Source organism: Canis lupus, chromosome 20 (assembly GCF_003254725.2).
Source record: "Canis lupus dingo isolate Sandy chromosome 20, ASM325472v2, whole genome shotgun sequence".
In the NCBI taxonomy this organism is placed as follows: domain Eukaryota; kingdom Metazoa; phylum Chordata; class Mammalia; order Carnivora; family Canidae; genus Canis; species Canis lupus.
In genome coordinates, this window is record NC_064262.1 from 42287046 (window position 1) to 42310364 (window position 23319).

General features: G+C 41.1%; 1 protein-coding gene and 1 long non-coding RNA gene across 2 annotated transcripts; one reads left to right on the forward strand and one right to left on the reverse strand.

Moving 5' to 3' along the window:
- The first annotated feature begins 284 nt into the window (after positions 1-284).
- On the forward strand, positions 285-22400 carry LOC112666839 (putative serine protease 46). Its single transcript, XM_025458290.3, has 5 exons — positions 285-443; positions 2620-2797; positions 2980-3239; positions 4206-4378; positions 21976-22400. Exons 1-5 carry the CDS (start codon positions 362-364, stop codon positions 22228-22230), a joined length of 948 nt encoding a protein of 315 aa, XP_025314075.3. The 5' UTR covers positions 285-361; the 3' UTR covers positions 22231-22400.
- Positions 21973-23312, reverse strand: LOC125753103 (uncharacterized). The gene is made up of 2 exons (XR_007404121.1): positions 23135-23312; positions 21973-22919 (listed from the first exon to the last, which is right to left on the reverse strand). It is a non-coding gene; the product is annotated as an uncharacterized LOC125753103 (long non-coding RNA).
- Positions 23313-23319: the final 7 nt, after the last annotated feature.

A 23319-nucleotide genomic window follows, 5' to 3' on the forward strand; every position in this document is an offset into this window, starting at 1 on the left:
GGCACACAGGGGCACCATCAAAGCCGAGGCTGAGCTCAGGAGGCATTGTTGTGGGCCAGACACCAGATGCTGCTGTCACAAGCTCAGGGCTGAGCACCCGGAGCATCATTCCAGGGAGGGGCCTGGCAGCAGCATCCCATTGTGGCCCTGGTGGGCCCTCACCACTAACGCACTGTCCCTTCTCAGTGTCCTGTTGCTGCTCCAGCTGGATGAGTCCCCAGCCCGGTAGTAGAGACCCACTCCTCACTACTGTGAATAAACAAACCATGAGTTCTAGAATTCTCACACAGTGGAGACACCCTGCCCCGCCCTACCCCCACATCCCTTACAGGGACCAGTGTGGGCTGGGCACCTGCTAGCCATGGCATGTGGGCCAGGAGATCTTCAAAGCCTCTCCTCTCCATTTCCTTCTGCCAGACTTGGGTCTCCCCTGTATCTTGAAGGTAGGGCTTTCGGGACATGGGAGAGAGGCAGGAGGGGTCTGTTTGCCTGGGTGCTGTCCTCCTGTCTAAATTTAACCATATCCTGATGAACACATCCTCACCGGCCAGCATGATGTGCCAGCCTAGGGACCCAGACCCTGTTGAAGCAGTTCCAGTTTGTAGGGTGCTCATGAACGCAAGGGAAGAGCCTTGTTAGGAATTGGGGAACAAGCAAACAGCTGTGTGGACCAAAGGAGCTTGTTTGGGAGGCACAACCTAGGAGAACTAGGACTTGGGACGGCAATGTGAGGTGTGAGTGACAGCTATCTACGTATCGATGTAAGGTCTCAACACCCTGTGAGCTGGGCTTTACGGTATCCCCATTTCACAGGAGGAAACCAAGGCCCAGGGGACTTAAGTGACTTAAGAAGCCAGGAGTCCATACTGGTTTTCAGTAGACTCTTTGGGGTAAAAAACTTGGGCCACCGTGTGACTGACAGAAGTCCTCCTGGCTCCCCACACTAACCAACCACTTGGGATCTTGTGGTGGTGGCCCTTTCTCAGGTCACCTGCCCCTGATCGTTCCGCCGCTTGGCAGGAAACATGCTGGCATGGCGTCTGTGAGTAGGGACATATCCCCCAACTCAGGGACTGACTTTTCTTTTTCCCTCACTGTGTGACTCCCCTCATCAGACCAGTAACCTGTAGATTGAGTGAATGAGAGAGTGAGTGGTCTCCTACTTGGGGATGCCCTTGGACATCTGGAATGTTTTAGAGTGGTGAGGATGTGTGGACTGCTCCACAGAACTGACTGCTGTGCCTGGGATGACGTGGGAGTGGAGATGGGGGGCTGTGACCTTACAAAGACAGAAATCATGAGCCGAGACACATCTTCCTGTCACCACAGGTGACTTTTGGCCACAACATCTAAGTGTGGCTTGTAAGTGGGAGTGCTGTGACTCTCAGGCTCCAAGTGGGGTAGAGGTCATCCGCAGTAGAGTCTGAGCCACTGAGCATTCCCTATGTGTGGGCCAGTGATGCTGTGCCTCTGACGAGGTTGATCTGCAACACCTCAGGCCCCCAACCAACCCATCATGGCTCCCCACAGACTGAACTGCTGGACTTAGCACTGGCATCTTCATGGTAGAATGATTTGTGGGGGATTTCTATGAGACAGAGCCTACTGGATGTTTCTGCTAATGTGTATGGACCCCCCTAGATTAGTAGCCTTGTCTGCTTATTAATGGACCCCTCCATCAACATCAGGGACCCTCCCTAGGCAAGAACAAGCCTTGGTTACTGCTCCTGAGTCCCTGATGCTCTGCTTGGCATGCACACTGAGGGAAACAGACTTTCTGGAACCACTCCAGCTTCTGACAGTGTAAACACATGTCTAGCTTTGCCTCCGTGAGGATCCATGACTGCATGTTAACAGCGTGTTGGCCAGCCTAAACTGACAGCAGGCTACATACATAAAAACCTTTTTTTTTTTTTTTTTGTCTTTAATCTTGGTCTTCAACCTTTGCTGTAGAATTTCTCCCTTTCTTGTCCTCAGTGACATTCAGTTATTAAATTGTCCAGTCTAAGATGGTCCAGTTCATGTTCTCAGTCTCATAAGCAGGTCCATGCAGCTCCTTCTTCTCCTGCTTCTGTGGTTGGGGACAGGGAGGGGCAAGGAGGTGATTGACAAGCATCTCTACTTACTTCCCTATATGGTCATAGAGAGCATACTTGGCGGGTGTGTGTGTGTATGTGTATGTGTGTGTGTGAGACCTGTGGAGGCAGGCCTGGAGTTGTGCAATACAACCTCACTATCCATTGCTTTCTGGCCACGAATACAAATGATCATGCTCACTTGTGCCCCATCACCTGCCCCTTGACTGGCAACTCACTCCTCAGATGAGTCTCCTCCTTCACTCTCCTATCTGCTTGTGTAAATGACTGGGGTAGAGATAAACCCTGGAGTGGTAGCTCCTAATAAGCCCTGGAAGGGCTGGCAGGTCCCCATTGTTTGGTGGATTGCTTTATAAAATGGAGCACTTGCTGTAGGAAAAAGCCCTTCCCCACGCAATGGCTGGAATGTGGCCCTCTCTGCCTTTGGATGGTTTGCTGTGTGCTGCGGTGTGTGAGGGCTGCCTTTTACTGGATGAGCATCTGCTCAGGGCTGGCATGCTCCCCTTTCTACCTTTTTCCATAGAGTCCTGGTTCCAGACCTGTGGTCACACCAACATCGCTTGCAAAATGGTGAAGGGGAAGCTGGTAGAGGTAGGCAAGTGGCCATGGCAGGTGAGCATCCTCCTTCTGGGTGTATACATCTGTAGTGGCTCCATCATCCATCACCAGTGGATCCTCACAGCTGCGCATTGTCTACAGAGGTCAGTCAGGGCAGCCATCCAGACCTAGAGTTTTGCTTTCTGGCCTAGGGGATAGGGGTAGGCAGTAAATTTGGGGATCTGGGACAAGGGGCCCAGCTGGGTTACAGTGTGCTCAGTCTGTGTTTCTCTAACCACGTATGACCCCACTGCTAATGATCTGCCTCCTCCCCATGACCCTACAGATCCAAGGACCCCAAAATGTACTCCGTGATGGTGGGAGTCCAACACCTCCCAGAAAACAGCACTCAGCTCCTGCTCACTCGCATTGTGATTCACGAGGATTTCCACAACCTCATATCCCAGGACATTGCCCTTCTGAAGCTCAGGGCCCCCATATCCTGGTCCCCGCTCATCCAGCCTGTCTGCCTACCCAGCAGCAGATTTGAGCCATCTATCGGAACCTTGTGCTGGGTGATCGGGTGGGGATATAAAAATCCTCAAGGTGAGTGAAGGCAGGTAGAGGTTCCAAGACACTAACCTCTTCTGAACAGAACTCCAGTATGGACTTATTTGTTCATTCCCCCTTTAAAAAAAAGGGGTGGTGGGGAGAGGCAGAGAGAGAGAGAGAGAGAGAAATCCCAAGCAACCTCCATGCCCAACCTGGAGCCTGATGCAGGGCTTGATCCCATGACCCTGAGATCATGACCCAAGCCAAAATCAAAAGTTGGACGCCCAACCGACCGAGCCACCCAGGCACCTCTCATTTGTTCATTCCCTTATTCATTTGTTCAGCAAACATTCCTGAGCACTTACATGTGCTGCACACTATCCTGGCCATGTCTCTTCAGGACCCCCAAAGGCCCCCTATAGTCTTCAGGAGAACACACCGTACTTTAGTGTAAAAGACACATGGCCTGCGTAAACCTCAGTTGCCAAAGTTAAATTAGATCCAGTGCCAAGCCTCACTTTGCAGCATGGCAGGGAATTAATTTTTGGCTATTAATGGGTTTCTCTGTCTGCAAGTGGCACATGATCTCAGAAAGTAAGGCATCGGGCAGCATTCATACCTACTTGTTACCTCAAGGCACCAGTAATTCCTGGAGATCTGACCTCTGTTGGTGCCATCCTAGAGGCTTAGAGTCTAGGAGTGTTTGTGGAATCCTGTCTTCCAGTGGGTGGCACACTCTGGGCTCTGGGGTCTTGACATCTTGCTGGATAGCTGTGGAGCAGTGCTCAGCCCCCACCCTCATGAAACCTGAATTATTAGAGTAGTCTCTCCTTGTCCTCATTCCATGCTTAGATGTTGCTCTGATCCCCTTGGGATACTTTTCCCTCCAAAATGGCCCTGCTTCCTACTCTAGTGAATCTGGACAAGTTTAAGATGGAGATGTGCCAAATAGTTGAAGGAATGACAAGGCATATCTCAACTCCCTCCCTCCCTCTCTCTCTCTCTCTCTTTCTCTCTCAGTCTCTTCAGTAACCCCAAAGAGCCCCTACAGTCTTCAGGAGGTGGCTGTCAAGATCATAAACAGTGAAATCTGCCGTCAGCAGTACCAGTTCCTCTTCTTGAAGGACCAGAAGCAGTTCATTGGGAATGACATGCTGTGTGTCAGCTCAGAATGGGGCATGGACTCCTGTCAGGTGCGGGGTGCTATGGCCCAGGGCAGGGAGAGGGCTTTCAGGGGACATGTCTTCCTTTTCACAAGTTACTGGGTGACCTTATGAAAATCTCCTTTCCTTGGCCTTCAGTTACCAAGTCTAAAATAGAGTTTTACAGAATCAGTTTTGCATAAGTGGCATCATTCTGAAAACATGGGCCTGACTCTTGAATCTTCTGTTGAACATTGTTTTTGAGATTTATACATATTGATATGTGCAGCTCTAATTTATTAACAGCTCTCTATGATATCCTCTTGTGAATATGCCACAGTTTAAACACTCTACTGTTTATAGTGCTAAGGTAGTTTTCAGGTTTTAAAAAAAATTCATTTATTTTAAAGAGAGAGAGCATGTGTATGCATGGGTGGTGGGGGAGGGGCAGAGGGAGAGAATCTCAAGCAGGCTCCCCATTGAGTGCGGAGCCCAACTCAGAGCTCCATCTCATGACCCTGAGATCATGATGGGAGTCGAAATCAAGAGTCAGACGCTCGACTAACCTAGCCACCTAGGCACCCCAATTTTTAAGTTTTTTCATATCACAAACTGCTGGATAGTCCTATACACATCTCCCTGTTTACATGTTCCAGAACTTCTCAACAGGATGTGTCCTGCAAGGAACTAGTGGGTTATAGGCTGTGCATACCTTCATCTTTTCTTTTTTTGAAGATTTTATTTATTTATTTGAGAGAGAGTGCAGGTAAAAAACAGTGTTGGGATGGGGGAGGTTGGAGGGGAGAGGGGCAGAGGGAGAGGGATAAGCAGGCTCCCCACTGGGCAGGGAGCCCAATGCGGGGCTCGATCCTAGGACCCTGAGACCATGACCTGAGCCAAAGGCAAATGCTTAACTGACTGAGTCACCCAGGCGCCCCTATACCTTCATCTTTAATAGTTACTGCCTAATTGTTTTCCAAATTGATTGTATTAATCCATATTCTTATAGCAATGTCTGAGAATTCTGTTGTTCCATATTGTTGCCAACATTTTTGGTACTGGCAGACTATAAAATGTTTTCCATTCTGTTAGATGAGAAACAGAAATCACATTGTGGTTGGAGCGTGCATGTCCCTAGTTACTAGTGCCATTATGCATCTTTTCACGTGCTCAGTCTCCATTCGTAATTCTTCTTCTATGACTGACTCACTCAGATATTTTGCACATTTTCTATTGTTTGCCTTTTTCTTTTTATCATATTTTTATATTCTGGATACTGGTTCTGTGTCCATTGTATATTGCAGATATCTTGTCCCAGTTTTTTATTTATGTTTTCATTATGTTTATTCTTTTGTTTGCTGAACAGCAGTTTAGGTTTTATTGTAGTCAAATGTAGATCCATATTTTCCTTTCTGGCTTATGTTTTTGCGTCTTATTTAAGAACTCCTTCCTTTTCCTGAGGTCATAAAGACTTTCCTATATTTTTGTTTCTTAAAGTTTGAAAATTTTTGGTTTTCACATTTAGGTCTTAAATCCACATGCATTCATTTTGTGAGTGGTGTTTAGATAGGGAGAGCACTATTTTTATGTTTACTCATACGGACTTCCAATTGTCCCAGTGGCATCCATTGCAAAAACTCTTTACTAGATTTTTTTTTAAAGATTTTATTTATTTATTCACAAGAGACAGAGAGAGAGAGAGAGAGAGAGAGAGAGAGGGGCAGAGACACAGGTAGAGTAAGAAGCAGGCTCCATGCAGAGAGCCCGACGTGGGACTCCATCTGGGGTCTCCAGGATCATGCCCCAGGTTGAAGGCGGTGCTAAACCACTGAGCCACCTGGGCTGCCCTTTCCTAGAGTAAAATATGACATCATATACATAAAATGTGGAAGTGGTGGGAATTAAAATGTAGTGTTTAGAAAATATTCAAACTTAAGCGACATTAACCTAAAGTAGATTGCTGTACACATAGAATATTACAAACCTCAATGGTGACCACAAATCAAAAACCTATAATAGATACACACACAGGCATGCACAAAGAGAAAGGAATCCAAGCATAACACTAAAGAAAGTCATCAAATTCCAAGAGAAGAGAACAAGAGAGGAAGAAAGGAACAGAGAAGAGATATAAAAACAAGGTCACAACCACCACAATGGCAATGAGTACATAACTATCAGTAAATACTTTAAATGTACATGGACTAAACACTCCGATTGAATGGATAAGAAAAGCAAGACCTATTTATATGCTGCCTATAAGAGACTCACATACAGACTGAAAGTGAAGGGATGAAAAAAGATATTCCATGCAAACTGAAGCAAAAAGCAAAAAAAAAAAAAAAAAAAAGCTGGGGTAGCAATACTTATTTTAGACAAAAGGTATTTAAAAAAAAAAACCCAATGTAACAAAAAAAGGCCTTATATAATGATAAAGGGACCAATCCAACAAGAGGATGTAACCATTGTAAATATCCATGCATCTAGTAGAGGAGCACCTAAAATGTGTAAAGCAAATATGAACAGACATAAAGGGAGAAAGTAACAGTGATACATACAATAATAATGGGGTACTTTAGGTACATCACTTACTGAATAGATTTTCCTGACAGAAAATCAGTAAGGAAACAGTGGCTTTGAACAGTCCAATATACAGTATATGTATGCTGAATGTTTTACATGTGTGTATGTATATATATAATATATGTACATATATAGCATTATATATGTGCGTATGTATGTGTGTATGTACATATACATATACATATATATATAACATTCCAACCAGAAAACAGAATACATATTATTTTCAAATACATAAGTGCACATGGAACATTCTCCAGAATAGAGCACATGTTAGGCCACTAAAATAAGTTTCAGTGAATTTAAGAAGATTGAAATCATATCAAGCATCTTTTCCACATAGTATGGAACTGGAAATCAATTACAAGAAAAAAACTGGAAAAAATGGAAACGTGGAGGCTAAACAACACACTCCCAAATAAGCAATGGATGAATGAAGAAATCAAAGAGGAAATTTAAAAATACCTTGAGATGGGATCCCTGGGTGGCACAGCAGTTTGGCACCTTCCTTTGGCCCAGGGCGCGATCCTGGAGACCCGGGATCGAATCCCACGTCAGGCTCCCGGTGCATGGAGCCTGCTTCTCCCTCTGCCTGTGTCTCTGCCTCTTTTTCTCTCTCTCTGTGTGACTATCATAAATAAATAAATAAATAAATAAATAAATAAATAAAAATTATAAAAAAATAAAAAAAAATAAAAATACCTTGAGACAAATGAAAATGGAAATACAATGGTCTAAAATCTTTGAGATGCAGCAGAAGCATCTCAATTTAAAACATTTTTGTTGTTTTTAATTTTAATTCCAGTATAGTTAACATATAGTGCTATATTAGTTTTAGGTATACAATATAGTGGTTCAAATACTATACATCGTTACTCAGTGCTCATCATGGTAAGTGTACTCTTAATCCCCGTCATCTACTTCACCCATTTCCCCACCCACTTTCCTTCTGAAATGCTTTATTTTAAGTGGGTACCATCAGCTACAGTTATTATTTTTTCAACAAGAACATTTTTTACTTGAGGAATATTTCAAAATACATGGTTCTAAAATATATATATAAAACATTCCATCCAAGAAAAATAGAACACATATTTTTCTCAAGTATACATAGAACAATCCTCTGATTAAATCACATAAAAAGATAATAAATATTACAAATTTAAGACTAATATCATACTAAGGATGTTTTCCAACCACAATGGTATAAAACTAAAGATCAATAATAAAAACTGGAAAATCTACAATGTGAATATTAAATATTTAACATGTAAATATTAACACACTACTGCACAAGCAGTGGGTCAAATAATAAAATGGCAAGTCAAAATATGTCTCACAACAAAAGAAAAATAAAGCACAATATTATAAAACCTATGGGATGCAGCAAAAGCAGATGTTATAGCGAAATTTATGTTATAAATACTTGTGTTAAGAAAAGAGTTCGAATAAATAAATTACACCACAAGGAGCTAGAAAAAGGAGAGACTTAGCTGAAATTTCGTAGAGGAAGGAAGTAACAAAGAAAAATCAGAAATAAATAATATAGAGACCAGAATAAACAATAATATAACATTGAAAATAATAACCAGTTTTTCCAAAAACAAAACAACATAAAACAAACAAAATTGGCAATGCTTTGACTAAAGAGCAGTTCTATGAGACAAGTTTATAATGATGCAGGACTACCTCAAGAAACAAAATCTCAATCTAATATTACACCTGAAGGAATGAGAAAAAAGAAGAACAAAGCCCAAAGTTAGTAGAAGGAAATAATAAATATTGGAGTGATATAAATAAAATAGAGACTGAAAAAAAGCAATAGGAAAAAATCAATGAAACTAAGAGCTAGTTCTTTGAAAAGATAAAAATGATAAACCTTTAGCCAGACTCAACAAGGAAATGAGAGAGGACTCAAATAAATAAAATCAGAAATGAAAGAGAAGTTTAGTCAACAGAAATATAAAGAATTATAAGACACAACTATGAAAAATAATACATGAAAAAATTGGACAACCTAGAAGAAATGGATAAATTCCTAGAAACATACAATCTTCCAAGAATGAATCAGGAAGAAATTGAAATTTGGAACAGGCTGATTACTAGTAATAAAAGTGAATCAGTAATCAGAAAACTCCCAATGAACAAAAGTCCAGGACTAAATAGGTTCACAGGTGAATTACCTATTCTTCTCAAACTATTCCAAAAAAAATCGAAGAGGAAAGAATGGTTCAAAATTTATTCTATGAGGCCAGCACTACCCTAATACAAAAATCAGAGACACTACACAAAAAGAAAATTAAAGACCAATATCCTTAATGAAACTACAAGCAAAAAGCCTCAACAAAATATTAACAAACTTAATTCAACAATACATTAAAAGGATTATTCACCATGACTACGTGGGATTTGTTCCAGGGATGCAAAGATGGTTCAATATCTGCAAATCAATCAACATGATACACCAGATTAACAAAAGGATAAAAATAATTTGACAAAATTCAACATCCATTCATGTTAAAAACTCTCAGCAAAGTGTGTATAGAGGGAAGAAACCTTAGCATAATAGAGGCCATGTATGACAAACCCACAGCACATCATACTCAATGGTGAAAAACTGAAAGCTTTTCCTCTAAGGTCAGGAACCGGACAAAGACATTCACTCTTGCCACTTTTATTCAACACAGTACTGAATTTTTAACCACAGACAAAAGAAACAAAAGGCATCCAAATTGATAAGGAAGAAGTAAAATTGTCACGATTTTGAAGTGAGACGATATTCTACATAGAAAACCCTAAAGAATCCATCAAAAAACTAATAGAACTAATAAAGGAATTCAGGATACAAAATTAATATACAGAAATCTGTTGCATTTCTATACACTAATAATGAAGTAGCAGAAATTAAGAAAATAACTCTGTTTACGATTACATAAAAAAGAATAAAATTCCTAGGAATAGATTTAGCCAAGGAGGTGAAAGATGTGCAGTCTGAAAACTGTAAGATATTGATGAAAGAAATTGAAGATAACACAAATAAATGGAAAGATACACCATGCTCATGGATTGGAAAAATTAATCATTAAAATGTCTATGCTATCCAACACAATCTACAGATTCAATTCAATCCCTATCAAAATACCAATAGTATTTTTCACCAGGCTGGAACAAATAATCCTAAAATTTGACCACAAAAGACCCAGAATAGTCAAAGCAATCTTGAGAAAGAATGACAAAGCTGGAGGTATTACAGTCCCAGATTTCAAGCTATCTACAAAGCTAGTGTAATCAAAATAGTATGGTATTTGCACAAAATAGACACAGATCAATGGAACAGAATGGGTAGCCCCCAAATAAACCAATACTTCTATGGTTAATCTATGACAAAGGAGGCAGGAATATGCCATGAGGAAAACACTATCTCTTCAATAAACAGTGTTGGGAAAACCAAACAACTACATGCAAAAGAATGAAACTCAATCACTTTCTCACACCATACACAAAAATAAACTCAAAATAGGTTAAAGATCTAAGTTTAAGACCCAAACCGTAAAACTTCTAAAAGAAAACATAGCAGTAAACTCTTGCACATCAGTCTTAGAAATATGTTTTTTAATCTATCTCCTCAGGCAAGGCCAACAAAAGCAAAACAGAAACAAACAAAAACAAAACAGTGAGACTACATCAAACTAAAAAGCTTCTGCACAGCAAAGGAAACCATCAACAAAATGAAAAGGTAACCTACTGAATGGGAGAAGGTGTTTGCAAATGATATTTTCAATAAAGGCCTAATACCCAAAATATGTAAAGAACCCATAAAAAAGAACCCATACAACACTCAATTATCAAGACAACAACAACAACAACACAACCCCAAACAATCTGATTAAAAAATGAACAGAGGACCTGAAAAGATATTTCTTCCAAAGCAGACATATAGTTGGCCAACAGACACAGGAAAAGATACTCAACATCACTCATCATCCGGGAAATGTAAATCAAAACCACAATGAGATATCACCTTACACCTGCCAGAATGGCTAAAATTAACAACATCAGAAACAACAGGTGTTGGCGAGGATGTTGAGAAAAGGGGAACCCTCTTGCACTGTTGGTGGGAATGCAAACTGGTGCAGCCACTGTGGAAAATAGTATGGAATTTCCTCAAAAAGTTAAAAATAGAGCTACCCTATGATCCAGTAATTACACCACTGGGCATTTACCTGAAGAAAATGAAAAGACTAATCTGAAAAGATATATGCATCCCTATGCTTATTGCATTATTTACAACAGCCAAGATGTGGAAGCAGCCAAACGTCCATCGATAGATGAGTGGGTAAGGAAGACCTCCAATGTATTTTTGGACTTTTTTCTTTTCTAATAAAAGTATTTAAGTCTACAGATTTCCCTCTACATACTGCTTTAGCCTAATACCACATATTTTAGTATGTAGCATTTTTACTGTTACCTAGTTCTAAATATTTTCTCTAATTCCCATTCTTATTTCATTTTGATCTATAGCTTATTTATAAGCATTTTTTCCCATTTCCAAATACATGTGTGCTTGTTTGTTTTGTTAATGATTTCCAACCCGCTTGCCATGTAATCATAAAATTGGCTCTACAATGATACCTGCTATATGGGATATGCTGCAGTTTGCCTAGTGGCCTGGTATATAGTTAAGTTTTTTTTACTTATTTCATTGTTTTCTATTTCTCTTAATTTTCTTCTGCTTCCCTTGGGCTTGATTTGGTTTTATTTTTCTGTCTTCTTGAGCAAAAAGATTTACTCTTTCTAGTTTTGTGTTTGAAGTATTTAAAACTATGAAATCATCTTTTAATTAAATGTGGTTTCATCTCTTAAGTTTTATACTGCTGTGATTCCCTTATCATTACTTTATTTAAAAAATATATACATAGTGTGATTTGAAAGGAAATGCATGCATCTCTTTAAAAAAAAGTAGCACATAAATGCAAACATTGGAAAATGAGACTTCCCTATAATCAAACTACCTAGAAATTTCCACTCTAAGTTGTTTAGTTTCTATCCCTAACATTTCTTTCTATACATATATGAAACCCCAAATAAGTTTTAGGATTTTTTTCTAGTTTTTATCTTTAATGAATGAAAGACTCTCCTATAATTTTATTCTCCAACAAATTTTTTACTTTCACTTGAAATAGATCTTGGACTATCTTGGACTATCTATGTAAATACATTCCATTCTCCTTGAATACTGAACAACAATTCTCTCATATTGATATGTCATAATCTATTTAACCGTTCTCCTATTGATAGACATCTGAACTCATTTCAATATTTTTTCTACCATGCCAGAAATCTTTGTTCATAGATCTTTGCACATTTATTCAAATATTTCTCTAAAGTAAATTTTTAGAAGTGTAATTACAAGATCAGTTGTATGCACATTTAAAATTTTAAAAGAGGGGCAGCCCCGGTGGCTCAGTGGTTTAGCACTGCCTTCAGCCCAGGCCCTGATCCTGGAGACCCAGGATCGAGTCCCACGTCAGGCTCCCTGCATGGAGCCTGCTTCTCTCTCTGCCTGTGTCTCTACCTCTCTCTCTCTTTGTGTCTCATGAGTAAATAAATAAAATCATAAAAAATAAATAAATAAAATAAAAAATTAAAAGATATTGACAAATTAGCTTTCTCAAATACTTATCCTTTTATATTAATACCAACAGTATATGAGTGCCCCTTTCTCTATGTCATCACTGGCATTTAGGTATTATGTTTATTATGTTCCTCTGATAGACTAAAACTTTCATTTCTGCTTTAATTTCATGAAATTGAGCAATCCTGTTAATTGCTTGTACAACAAGTTATTAAATAGGAAGTTTCAATGAAGTCATCAAAATACAATGTGCATTAGGATTCAAAGGATGCCAGGGGCGGGTCGGGGATTGTCTATCCCACACTCAGATCTCCTGGGAGGGGTTTCAACAAGATCACCCAGGGAGCGTGATGTCAGCTATCAATCTCAAGACCCAGAGAGCAGGAAGTGCTGGTTCTCTTGCCTCCTCGCTCTTCTGCTTTAACCTTGGTAGTAGGTTCAGAAAACGGGTTAGCAAGATGGGGTTGGGGCGGTTGCTGAATGAGAGGAACAGGAAAAGCAGACCTGGCTCCTCCTTTCCCTCCTGCTTGCCAAAAGCCCTAGACCGCAGTGGGGAGAAGTTTTACTTTAGAAGTCTGACATTGTGATTGCTGTGTGGGAATGGATATTCTGATTTCTGAACTGAGATATGTTTATGAGACTGTCCTCATGGTGACACTGATTCCATTAATCTCAGTGAGCAACACTTCTTGTTCTGCCCAAGCTTTTACCCAAGTTCAGGGAAAGAACCCAACTTCTAAATAAATTGTAAAAGGACAAAGGGAGTCCAGATAAAGAGACTTGTACTGTTCAGTGGACCATTTACACTTTTCTGTGTCCTTTGCTCATGGTTTTCTACTAAACTACTTTGGTTTTTATTGGTTTGTAAAAACTCTGGATATCGCATGCTGTAGTAATTATTGATAAAGGAACATCATGTCTTTTTCAGCTTAATTTAAAATGGTTTATGAGTATATGTATTTTTATGTAAACACACATTCACACATATACACATACACAGATGGAGAGAGAATATAAAACAAATATGGTAAAACATTAACAATTAGTAAATCTGAGTAAAAATATTCTACTTGCAGCAACTTCTCTGTGAGTCTCAAATTATTTCAAAATGAAAAGTTATTAAAAGTTTTGAGAACTGGAAGTTTTAACCCTTTATAAAATGTTTTATGATATTTTACTGATCTGTCCATCATTTGCCTTCTTTTGGTGTGGACTTTTTTCCATAGAGTTATTTAAAAATTTGATTTTTCATTATTTCCCTTGATGATAGTGGTTTTTGTGCTGTGCTTTTCTACCTTTCCCACCCAAAGATTATAAAATTTTTCACTCACGTGTTCTTAATTCTTTTCTTTAAATATTTTAATTTTGATTCATCTGGAAGGTTGAGAGAAGGAATCTGTTTTATTTTCCTCCAAATATAGCCAGTTATGTAAATAATCTTTCATTGAATACTTTAATTTTTTTGGTAGTGAATTAGAAATGCCCCCTTTAGAAGCTGCCTGACTGGCTCAGTCCGCAGAATGTGTGCCTCTTGATCTTGGAGTTGTGAGTTTGAGCCCCACGTTGAATGTAGAGTCTACTTGAAAATAAAATCTTACAAAAAAAAAAAAGCCCTTTTATTATACTTTACATTCCCATTTTATTTTGGTCGGTCTTTGAGTCTTGCAGTCTCATTCCTCTGCCAACACCATTCTTCTTAAATTATTGTAGCTCTTTCTTTCTTTCTTTCTTTCTTTCTTTCTTTCTTTCTTTCTTTCTTTCTTTCTTTCTTTCTTTCTTTCTTTCTTGTATGTGGTAAGGCAAGTCCTCCTTCATTATTCTCCTTTTAAAGAATTTGCTTGGCTGTCCTCCCATGTTCATTCCAACTGAACAATTTTACTATAATGTCAAAAACAAAATCATGTGGTGATTTTGATGGAAATTAATAGATTAATTTAGGGAAAATAGACTATTTTGTTCCCTTTCTTTCTGTCTAGAGCAAGGATATCACAGCTTTCTCCACATAGTTACTACAAGCGGCTGCTGCTTAAGAATATGCCTGTTTTATATCTGCTGTGAGCAGTATGTTTTCTTTCATTGTACTTTTTAAAAAAGATTTTATTTATTCGTGACACACACACACACATACACACACAGAGAAAGAGAGAGAGAGAGAGAGAGAGAGAGAGAGAGAGACAGGCAGAGGGAGAAGCAGGCTCCATGCAGGGAGCCTGACGTGGGACTTGATCCCCTGTCTCCAGGATCACACCCTGGGGCTGAAGGTGGCATTAAACCGCTGGGCCATTAGGGCTGCCCTTTCATTGTGCTTTCTACTTGAATTATATATTTGGTTTGTGTGAGCGTGTGTGTGTCTGTGAGTGTGTGTGTATATGTAACAAGCATCGTTTGTGGATCTAGTTGATTCTCTTTAATTTTGCAGGTCCAGAGCCGTATTATTTGAAAACAATGATAAATTTATCTCCTTTCTTTACAATGGGTGTGCTTCTCATTTTTCTTGTCTACTGCAGTGCAAGAACTATATTCCAGAACAATTACTCTGTCTTCCAGGAGACGCTATGCCATTTTGTTTTAGGCATGTCTCTTGTTAAACAGCTTAAAGCTGGATGCTGTTTTTGTCCGCATATCTGGGGGAATATCCTTTTATCCAATTGATGAGAAGAATATTTCTTTCTGTTCCCCCGCCTTATGTTTTGGGTTGATTTTTTTTACACAGTCTACTTTTCTGCTGCAGTGGTTTACAAGTTGTCATGTCTCAATTTGGTGCTGCTTCTGGTCACGCTATATTTTCCACACACATATTTAGAGCCGAATTAACACCTAGAGTTAATCAGTGGCTACAGCTTCCTCAACAGGACCAGACCTTCCTTCATTTTCACTTTCTTCATTTCCTTCCCCCAGACTCATCCTCTTGTTGAAGACAGCAAGCTGAACTCTTTTGTTATATCTAAGAGTTTTTAGTTGACTTTCTTGGGCTTTGCAGGCCTACATTCATATGAGCTCTAATTAGTTATGATTTTTTGCCTCTTTTGTTTTCACGATATTTGCGTTTTTCATACCGCGGGCACATGTTCCCCCCAAAATCCTGGAATTTGCCTTGTAGCTGGCCTTCATGGATGTGCTTCTCACGCTTCATCATGAAGCCTGGTGCTAATCTGGCATATCATCTGTCAGGGAGAGAGCCATTCCTTCCTGATCTGCTATAGCATTTTGTTCAGGAATGAATGCCTTGCTTCATAAAATGTGTTTTCTGCAGCTCTCAAGATGACTCCATGCTCTGATCAGATGTGCCGAGTCAGCTCTGAGAACAGATTCCTCACGTCTGCCTAGCCTGCATGCCAGGATCGTCTTTCCCTGCTCAGAGTGTAATTCTGCTTCATTCATCTGTCAGATTTAGATTTATAATCTCTTTTTTTAGAACATGTTTAATTTGTTTTTTCTTCCAACAGACACCCTGTGCTGGGCCCTGGGACAGGCACAGGGCAATGTTGGTGCAGGGCCTGGGAAATGTACTGGCTTGAGATGGAAGAGTCCTGTGCGCACGACCCACTCGCCTTTGCATTTTGTTTTCTTCCTCTAGTGAGGCTGGGGTCCTTTTTAAAGCATGCTGAGGAAGGTACCCCTTATATCAAGGTATAGAATCAAGACTATACTTCACTTGAAAAGTATTAGCCCATGTTCTAGAACATTTGAAACGATATAAATTATCTGCTCCTTGAATGCTGAATAGAAGTTGACTATGAAACTGCGCAGGCCTGTTTTCATTTGAGGGGTAGTTTGTGGACAATATTTTCAGTTGTTTTACTCGTGGTTATTGGACTTAGATGATTTGCATTTTCTTAGAAATTACTCGTTTCATCCAGAATTTAAATCCATAAAGAGGAGGTTACAAACATTCTTCAGATTCTGAAGAAGTATATTTTCCCAGGATGTGGTTCTTGCCTCTTTTCTACTCATACTGTGAAGTATTTGCATTTTCTTCTCTCTGTTTTTCTTGGTAAGATTTGTAAAGTGCTTATCTATTCTGTTGGTTTTTGAGAACAAGCTATTGATTTCATTTCTCAAGGCTATGATTTTCTGCTTTCTAATGTGTGGATTATCCCCTTTTTGTCTTTATTAATTCCTTTTTAAGTGTCATGAGCTGAATATGTGGTAATACATAATTGATGACAATAATGAATAATTATCTTCATTCTCTCTTGTTTGATGAAAATATTTAGCCCGGGACTCTTCTATGTGCAATTCAGGCCCGTATCCCATGGGCTTTGCCACATGTGGTATTCTTATCGCCCTACACAATAATGGTAGATTTTAATTCTGTTTTTACTTTAACATTTTTGAAAGTTAATTTCTTTACCTTTGATAAGATAGTTTACATTTTGTCATGGGCTCTGGTTTTATTTCATTGTGGTAAGAGAATGTCCACATTTGCAAGCTTTCTCTCTCCCTACTATTCTGAGTTCTCTTTTTCTCTGGGCTCCCAGAGTCCAGTTAATCTTCTCTTCTCACATTATCATCATTAGCTTGATTTCCCCCTTCATCTTCCATATTCTCTCCCCACAAAGGCACCTACTCAAATCTTTAAAGATGTCTGTATCTTTGAAAAATGCATAGTGTTGCTGTATGTGTCTTTTAACTTGCATGAACAATATCGTGCTACTTATTCCTTCCTGTGTGTGTTTGTTGAGGAATCTCAATTTGTTAGAGAATCCACATTCAATGGCTTTATTCTTTCAAGTCCCCCCCATGTCAAAGCTTCTTCCCTCTCTCAAACATCATTTTGGGCAGAATATACAGTTTCTAGTCACTTTTAGTTATTACATACCCTGTCTGATTACAAGTCTAGATTTAAAAATTGATTTGATTTACACCTTGCCAAGCTCTACCACATCTCCCTCATTCAGTGTCCCTGGGAGTGGGAGATGGGGGAGGTTCCTCACTTCTCCAAACTATCAGGGATCTGGAGACTGGGGTGAAGACTCTTGAGTCTCACTCAACTCTCTTTCTACCCTGGCTTTCTTTTCACTTCCATTTGGATGGTCAACACTTCTCTATCCCCTCACTTTCAATCTGCACCTGTCTTTAAATCTGAAAGTAGTCTTTTGTAGGCAGTGTATAGATGACTCTTGCTTTTTTATCTGTTCCATCACCATGTCTTTTGATTGGAGCATTTAGTCTATTTACATTCAAAGTAATAATTAATAGTTATATATTCATTGACATTTTTTACTTGTTTTATGGCTTTCTTCTCTTCTCTTGCTCTCTTCTCTCACAGTGTGCTGGCTTTCTTTAGTGATAGACTTGGAGTGCCTCTCTTTACTTTTTGGGTATTCTATTGCCAGTTTTTGATTCATGGTTACCATTACATATGTACGTGACATTTCCCACATATGGCAGTTTATATTAAGTTGATGGTCACTTAAGTTTGGACCCATTCTTTACTCCTCTCCCCACTACCCCATGTTTTAGGTATATGGTGTCATACCTTAGATCCTTTTGTTTTGTGAGTCCCTGGACTGATTTTTATGGATATAGTTATTTTTACTGCTTTTGTGCTTCCTACTCTTCTTAACTCCTGCTTATGGTCTTTCTTTTCCACTCAAACCATCCCCTTTAACATTTTTTGTAGGGCCGGTTTAGTGGTCATGAATTCCTTAACTTTTGTTTGTTTGGGAAACTCTTTATCTCTCCTTTTATTCTGAATGGTAGCCTTGCTGTATAGTGTTCTTGGTTGTAGTTTTTTTTTTCTTTCAGCACTTTGAATATATCATGCCACTTTCTTCTGGCCTGCAAAGCTTCTGTTGAAAAATCAGCTTATAGCTTTATGGGGAGAGTGTTCTGGAGGGGCTGGTTCCTGTAGGTGTCCATGTATCTAGGTTGGGGAGGGGGGCAGCAGGGAAGGAAACAGTATCTGCCCGCTCTTTCGTTCCTGGAGAAGTCTCCCAAAGATCCCTGCCCCTTTAGCACACATGCTGAGATTAGTAAATAAATGTCCTCATATACCCTAGGTGTTTTTTATAAACTGCTGCTTCTAGTGCTGTATCTCCACAGCTGTTTGTTATGCTGTCTCTTTAAGAGCAAGGACTCAGTTTCCTATCACCCCTGGCTCTCCCAGAGTTGAGCCACTGATTTTTAAAGTTCCAGGTATTACGCTCTACTGATTGTAAGAACTGCCAAAGTTAGGCCCCTCTGGTTCTCAAAGCCAGATGTTATATAGGCATTTGTCTTCCCAGTGGCTTCCCTTGGGCCTGGGGTGGGGTCTGCTCTTCTCTCCTCCTTGACCTGTGTCATCCCCCCTTCCCACAGATGGTAATACAGGTCAGTTTGGCTCCTGACTGAATCTCCACCCTTTCTACCCTCTTCAATGTGGCCTCTCCTCTGCATTTATCTGTAGTGTGAGTCTGTTCTGCCGGTCTTTAGGTCATTTTCTGGTTTATTTACTCTGATGTGAGTGTTATCTAGGTGTATCTATGGGATGAGGTGAGCCCAGGATACTTTTACTCTGCCATCTTCCCCAGAAGTCTCTCAACTCTGTTTCTCTGCTTGTTAATGTTCAAGGTGTCCCTACATATACTAAATATTGGACCTCTAGCTGGTTTTAGATGGAGTAAATGCCCTATCTTAATTCATCATCTATGTCCAATGAGATTTGGTGTCCTTCACTGAATAGTCATAATTTTGATGTAATTAAGCTCAACACATCTCCCCTTTGTGGACTTTAAGTCTTATTTTCAAACATATGCTTCATCTCAAGTCAAAGTTATGGTCCTACATATTTTTTAAAAGATTTTATTTATGTATTTGAGAGAAGAGAGAGAGCGAGAGAGCAAGCATAAGCCCAGGTTGTGGGGGGAGAGGCAGAGGGAGAAATAGACTCCTCACTGAGTGGAGAGTCTAACACAGGGCAGCCCTGGTGGCGCAGCGGTTTAGCGCCGCCTGCAACCCGGGGTGTGATCTTGGAGACCGGGATCGAGTCCCACATCGGGCTGCCTGCATGGAGCCTGCTTCTCCCTCTGCCTGTGTCTCTGCCTCTCTCTCTCTCTCTATCTCTCATGAATAAATAAATAAAATCTTAAAAAAAAAAAAAAAGAGAGTCTAACACAGGGTTTGATACCAGGACCCATGATATCATGACCTGAGCTGAAGGCAGACACCTAACCAACTGAGCCACCCAGGTGCTCAGGTCCTACATGTTTTTAATGAGTCTTATCTTTTTAACTTTCGATATTGAGGGTTTTAATTTCTCTGGAGTTTTGTTATGGTAGGATCCAACTTTACATTTCTTCATCAGTTTCCCCATCATTACAACAGAGATCCTTTTTTCCCAGAGCTTTCTGGGGCATGTGTCATGTCTCCTCATGTGCAGGCATCAGGTTAGCTCTCCAAAGCACAATTGGCCTATTTACCTATTTTTAAAAAAAGATTTTATTTATTTATTCATGAGAGACACACAGAGAGGCAGAGACACAGCAGAGGGAGAAGTGGGCTCCCTGTGGGGAGCCTGATGCAGGACTTAATCCCTGGATCATACCATGGAACCCCAGGTTCATACCCTGAGCCAAAGGTAGATGCTCAATCACTGAGCCACCCAGGCATCCCCTATTTTCTATTTTTATGTCAGCACCAGTTTCTGTAACTACAGCTTTGAAATATATCTAACTCTTTGGTAGGTCAAATCTGCCCCCAGCCTGACTCTCCAATTTGCTCTTCTTTCTCATGCCTGTCATAGAATTCATGGACTATTATCCTTCCATATCAATTTTAGAATCATATTGTCAAGGTCCTGAAAAAAAATCTGTCTGGCATTTTGTTTGGAATTGCTTGCACTTTAGAGATTAATGTAAGGAAGATTGACACTGTTATCTTTTTAAATTGTTTTTACTCTCTATTGAAGAGACAAAAGAATATGGAGATTAAAGAATAATACAACCAACAGCCATATCCTGCTTCCCAAGCCTATGAAATAGTGCAGCATTACCAGAGACTCTGAACCTTCCAGTTCAGAAGTGTAATAATCCCTGAGTATCAAGCCATGAAGGCTCTAATTATGCTCTCGTTTTTTTCTGCTGGCTGGCATTTGCTCGCAGTATCTCGACTTCCTTGTGTGGGGGGTGATGTTTTAAAAAGTGAGGAAATGTTCTTTAGGATGTTTCTGTGAGAATTCTCTGAAGCATAGCCTCCAAAGTGGGTTCCTTCAGACAGAATCTATACTTGCTTCTGCTGGATAGCTGGGCACATGACTAACCCAGGACCACTTTGAATGACATCCTTGGCTTGGGTTTTTTGAACTGCTCACGTAGTGTGAATTCCAACTGCAAGTTTATATGAGGGCAGGTGTTCCCAGTTTCCCCTCACTCAGAGGGCATGGTCCTTTTTGGGAGGTATTGCTTTTTGCAAGATGTTTTAGGCTTCCCTCCTTGCACAGGCCCTGAGTTTTGCCTTTTAACTCCCGCACCGACGAACAAGACTGTGAAAACAGAAGCTCAGTTTCACTGGGTCTGGCAAATGGCTTGGAGACCAAAGCCATGTGGGCTTTGCTGATCTCTCTGGGTTTTAGCCCTCCCTTAGGTTTTGGACTCTGAGGCATCTTTATTTTCTTGCCAGCTCAGCCATACCTTTAAAATGATAAGTTTTTCAGCATCATACATATTTAGTTATCTACAGCAAGGTCAGGCAGGGTATCTGGTCTTCCATACTACAGGAAGCCAAATGCTGAGCATTGGCATTTTAAGTTACCTCACTTAAGAACAAAAATATATATTTACCTAGTTGTAGTCCTTATTTTATATTCTTAGGTCCAGTTTTATTATTTTTTCCCTTAAATGTCTCATGCAGTCTTCATTAGTTTATATTCTTTAAATCTTGGTTTGAATTACATTAAAAAAATATATGTAGATAGAGCTGTTTTTCTGATTTACAAAACTTTTCAAGAATACAGAAGAGTATAAAGTTTTAAAAAAATCACAAACCCACCATCAGCAGACAGAACAGCTATTACTTTTTGATGCATGCTGTTAGAAACATTATTCTTATACATGCATCTGCTTTGTACAAAACGAAGGGGCTGGTTTGCATTTCAAATAGCCACTCTGCAGGCAGGGGTGTAGGAAAAAAAGAGTGGTCAAGGGCAGCACCTTGGAGGCCGGCTAAGATTTTAGGGAGGGCAGAGATGGGGACCAGGGGCTTCTGGTCAGAGAATTAGCAGGAGAATGAAAAGAGAGGCCAGTGTGATCCTGAACTGGGCCCCAGTGCAGAGCTTCCATGTCACAGAGCAGGTTCAGAGCTATGCCTCATTATCAGGGATGGCCCAAGCTTAAGGCAGCTCATGCTAAGGACGTGGGCTGGGAAGGTGTGACCTTCTCCAGAGACTGCAGTGAGGACTTCTAGCTGCCTTCCTCATGCCTTTCCTCCTCCTCTCCCCTCCCCTCCACAGGACAACTCTGGCAGCTCCCTCGTGTGCCAGGTGAACAACTCTTGGATTCAGATAGGGGTGGTGAGCTGGAGCCTTAGCTGCAACCGGCACCGCCTCCCAAGCATCTATACCAGCACCTCCCAGTTCACCCACTGGATCAAGAGGCAGATCAGCGACATGAGGTTCATCAGTAGGGGTGATCCTGCCTTCCTGAGCCCGGTCGCCCGCACTGGTTACATTCTGCTGGTGTCCTTGGGCTCCCTGTGGCTCCTTTGAGTGATGTTTCTGGGGCAGGTCCTCCCAGAGGCCACTTCTTCCTCCCTCTGGCTCCCTCAGGAGATGTGCAGACCTAGGGAGCATATGACATCAGGACAGAGTGCCCTCGGGGGAGGGTCCCAGGCCACTGGTTTTTAAGTTGTTCAATGAAGATGCTCTTGAGTTTTGCACCACAGAAGTCCTCTTTCTTCTTGACCGTGTCCAGAACCCTTCTGAGCCTCCCTAGCCCCGGGACGCCTGTCTTCTCAAGGGGGGCCTTCCCTGAAGGGCTCACTTGTGCCAGAGCCCTGCTGCCCCAATGGAGGAAGCATGGGGGTGGCTCAGACCCAGTGGGCCTCAGGTTCAGAGCCCTTGTCCTATAGGTGCCAAGGGTAGTAGGTATGATTTGCTGTCTTTGCAGAGACCAGAACACTGAATGGCCAGCCTGAGTGTCTCCCAAGACAGCAGGTCCTGGCAAATAGAGTGTCCTGAGTTGATTTCACGTTCACTTAGAAGTTCCCAAAAGCTTTGAACCAAAGCTGCTCGTAGGATTTCTCCCACTCTACTTACTACATGTGTTATCTATGTCATTGAGCTGTCAGAGTGTTCCCTCAATTCCAACATACCTTAAAGTGGCCTTCTGCTCCCAGAAACGTCGGTTGGCACCATCACTCAACCTTACCTACAATGTCTTTCCCAAACAGAGAGACCTGTTAAGAGAAGAATATTGGCTGAATGGAGGTGGGGGTGGGGTGTGGGGATGCTGCTTAAAATGATGCAATCTTCAAAAATCCTTCGGGAAGACCTTTTCAGCTGCTTAGTTTCAGTGCCCTGGGGCCAAGCCGCCCTGTAGTTAGCAGGCTGGGGGGAAGGTGGGCCACTTGGAAATCCGGGAGGCCAGCCCCAGGGTTGGGGCTCATCTCACCAGGGGAAGGATGAAAGCCTGAAACCAGCCCAGGGCAGCGGGCTGCGGGGGCGAGGAGGTCCAGGGATTGGCTGGGCTAGATTGAAGGGGACTCCGGGAAGGGCCTGGCCAGGGGGGCAGAGGTGTGGTGCAGAGGGGAAGCCGGCGGGCGCACTCGGGGAGCGCCCCCGCGGGCGGCCACTGGG

Excerpts from the sequence above, each read along its gene's own strand:
- LOC112666839 (XM_025458290.3), top strand. The coding sequence starts at position 362 with ATGGCATGTGGGCCAGGAGATCTTCAAAGCCTCTCCTCTCCATTTCCT. Across the intron at positions 2,798-2,979 it reads GCTGCGCATTGTCTACAGAG|ATCCAAGGACCCCAAAATGT; the intron begins GTCAGTCAGGGC and ends ATGACCCTACAG. Across the intron at positions 3,240-4,205 it reads GGGATATAAAAATCCTCAAG|TCTCTTCAGTAACCCCAAAG; the intron begins GTGAGTGAAGGC and ends TTTCTCTCTCAG.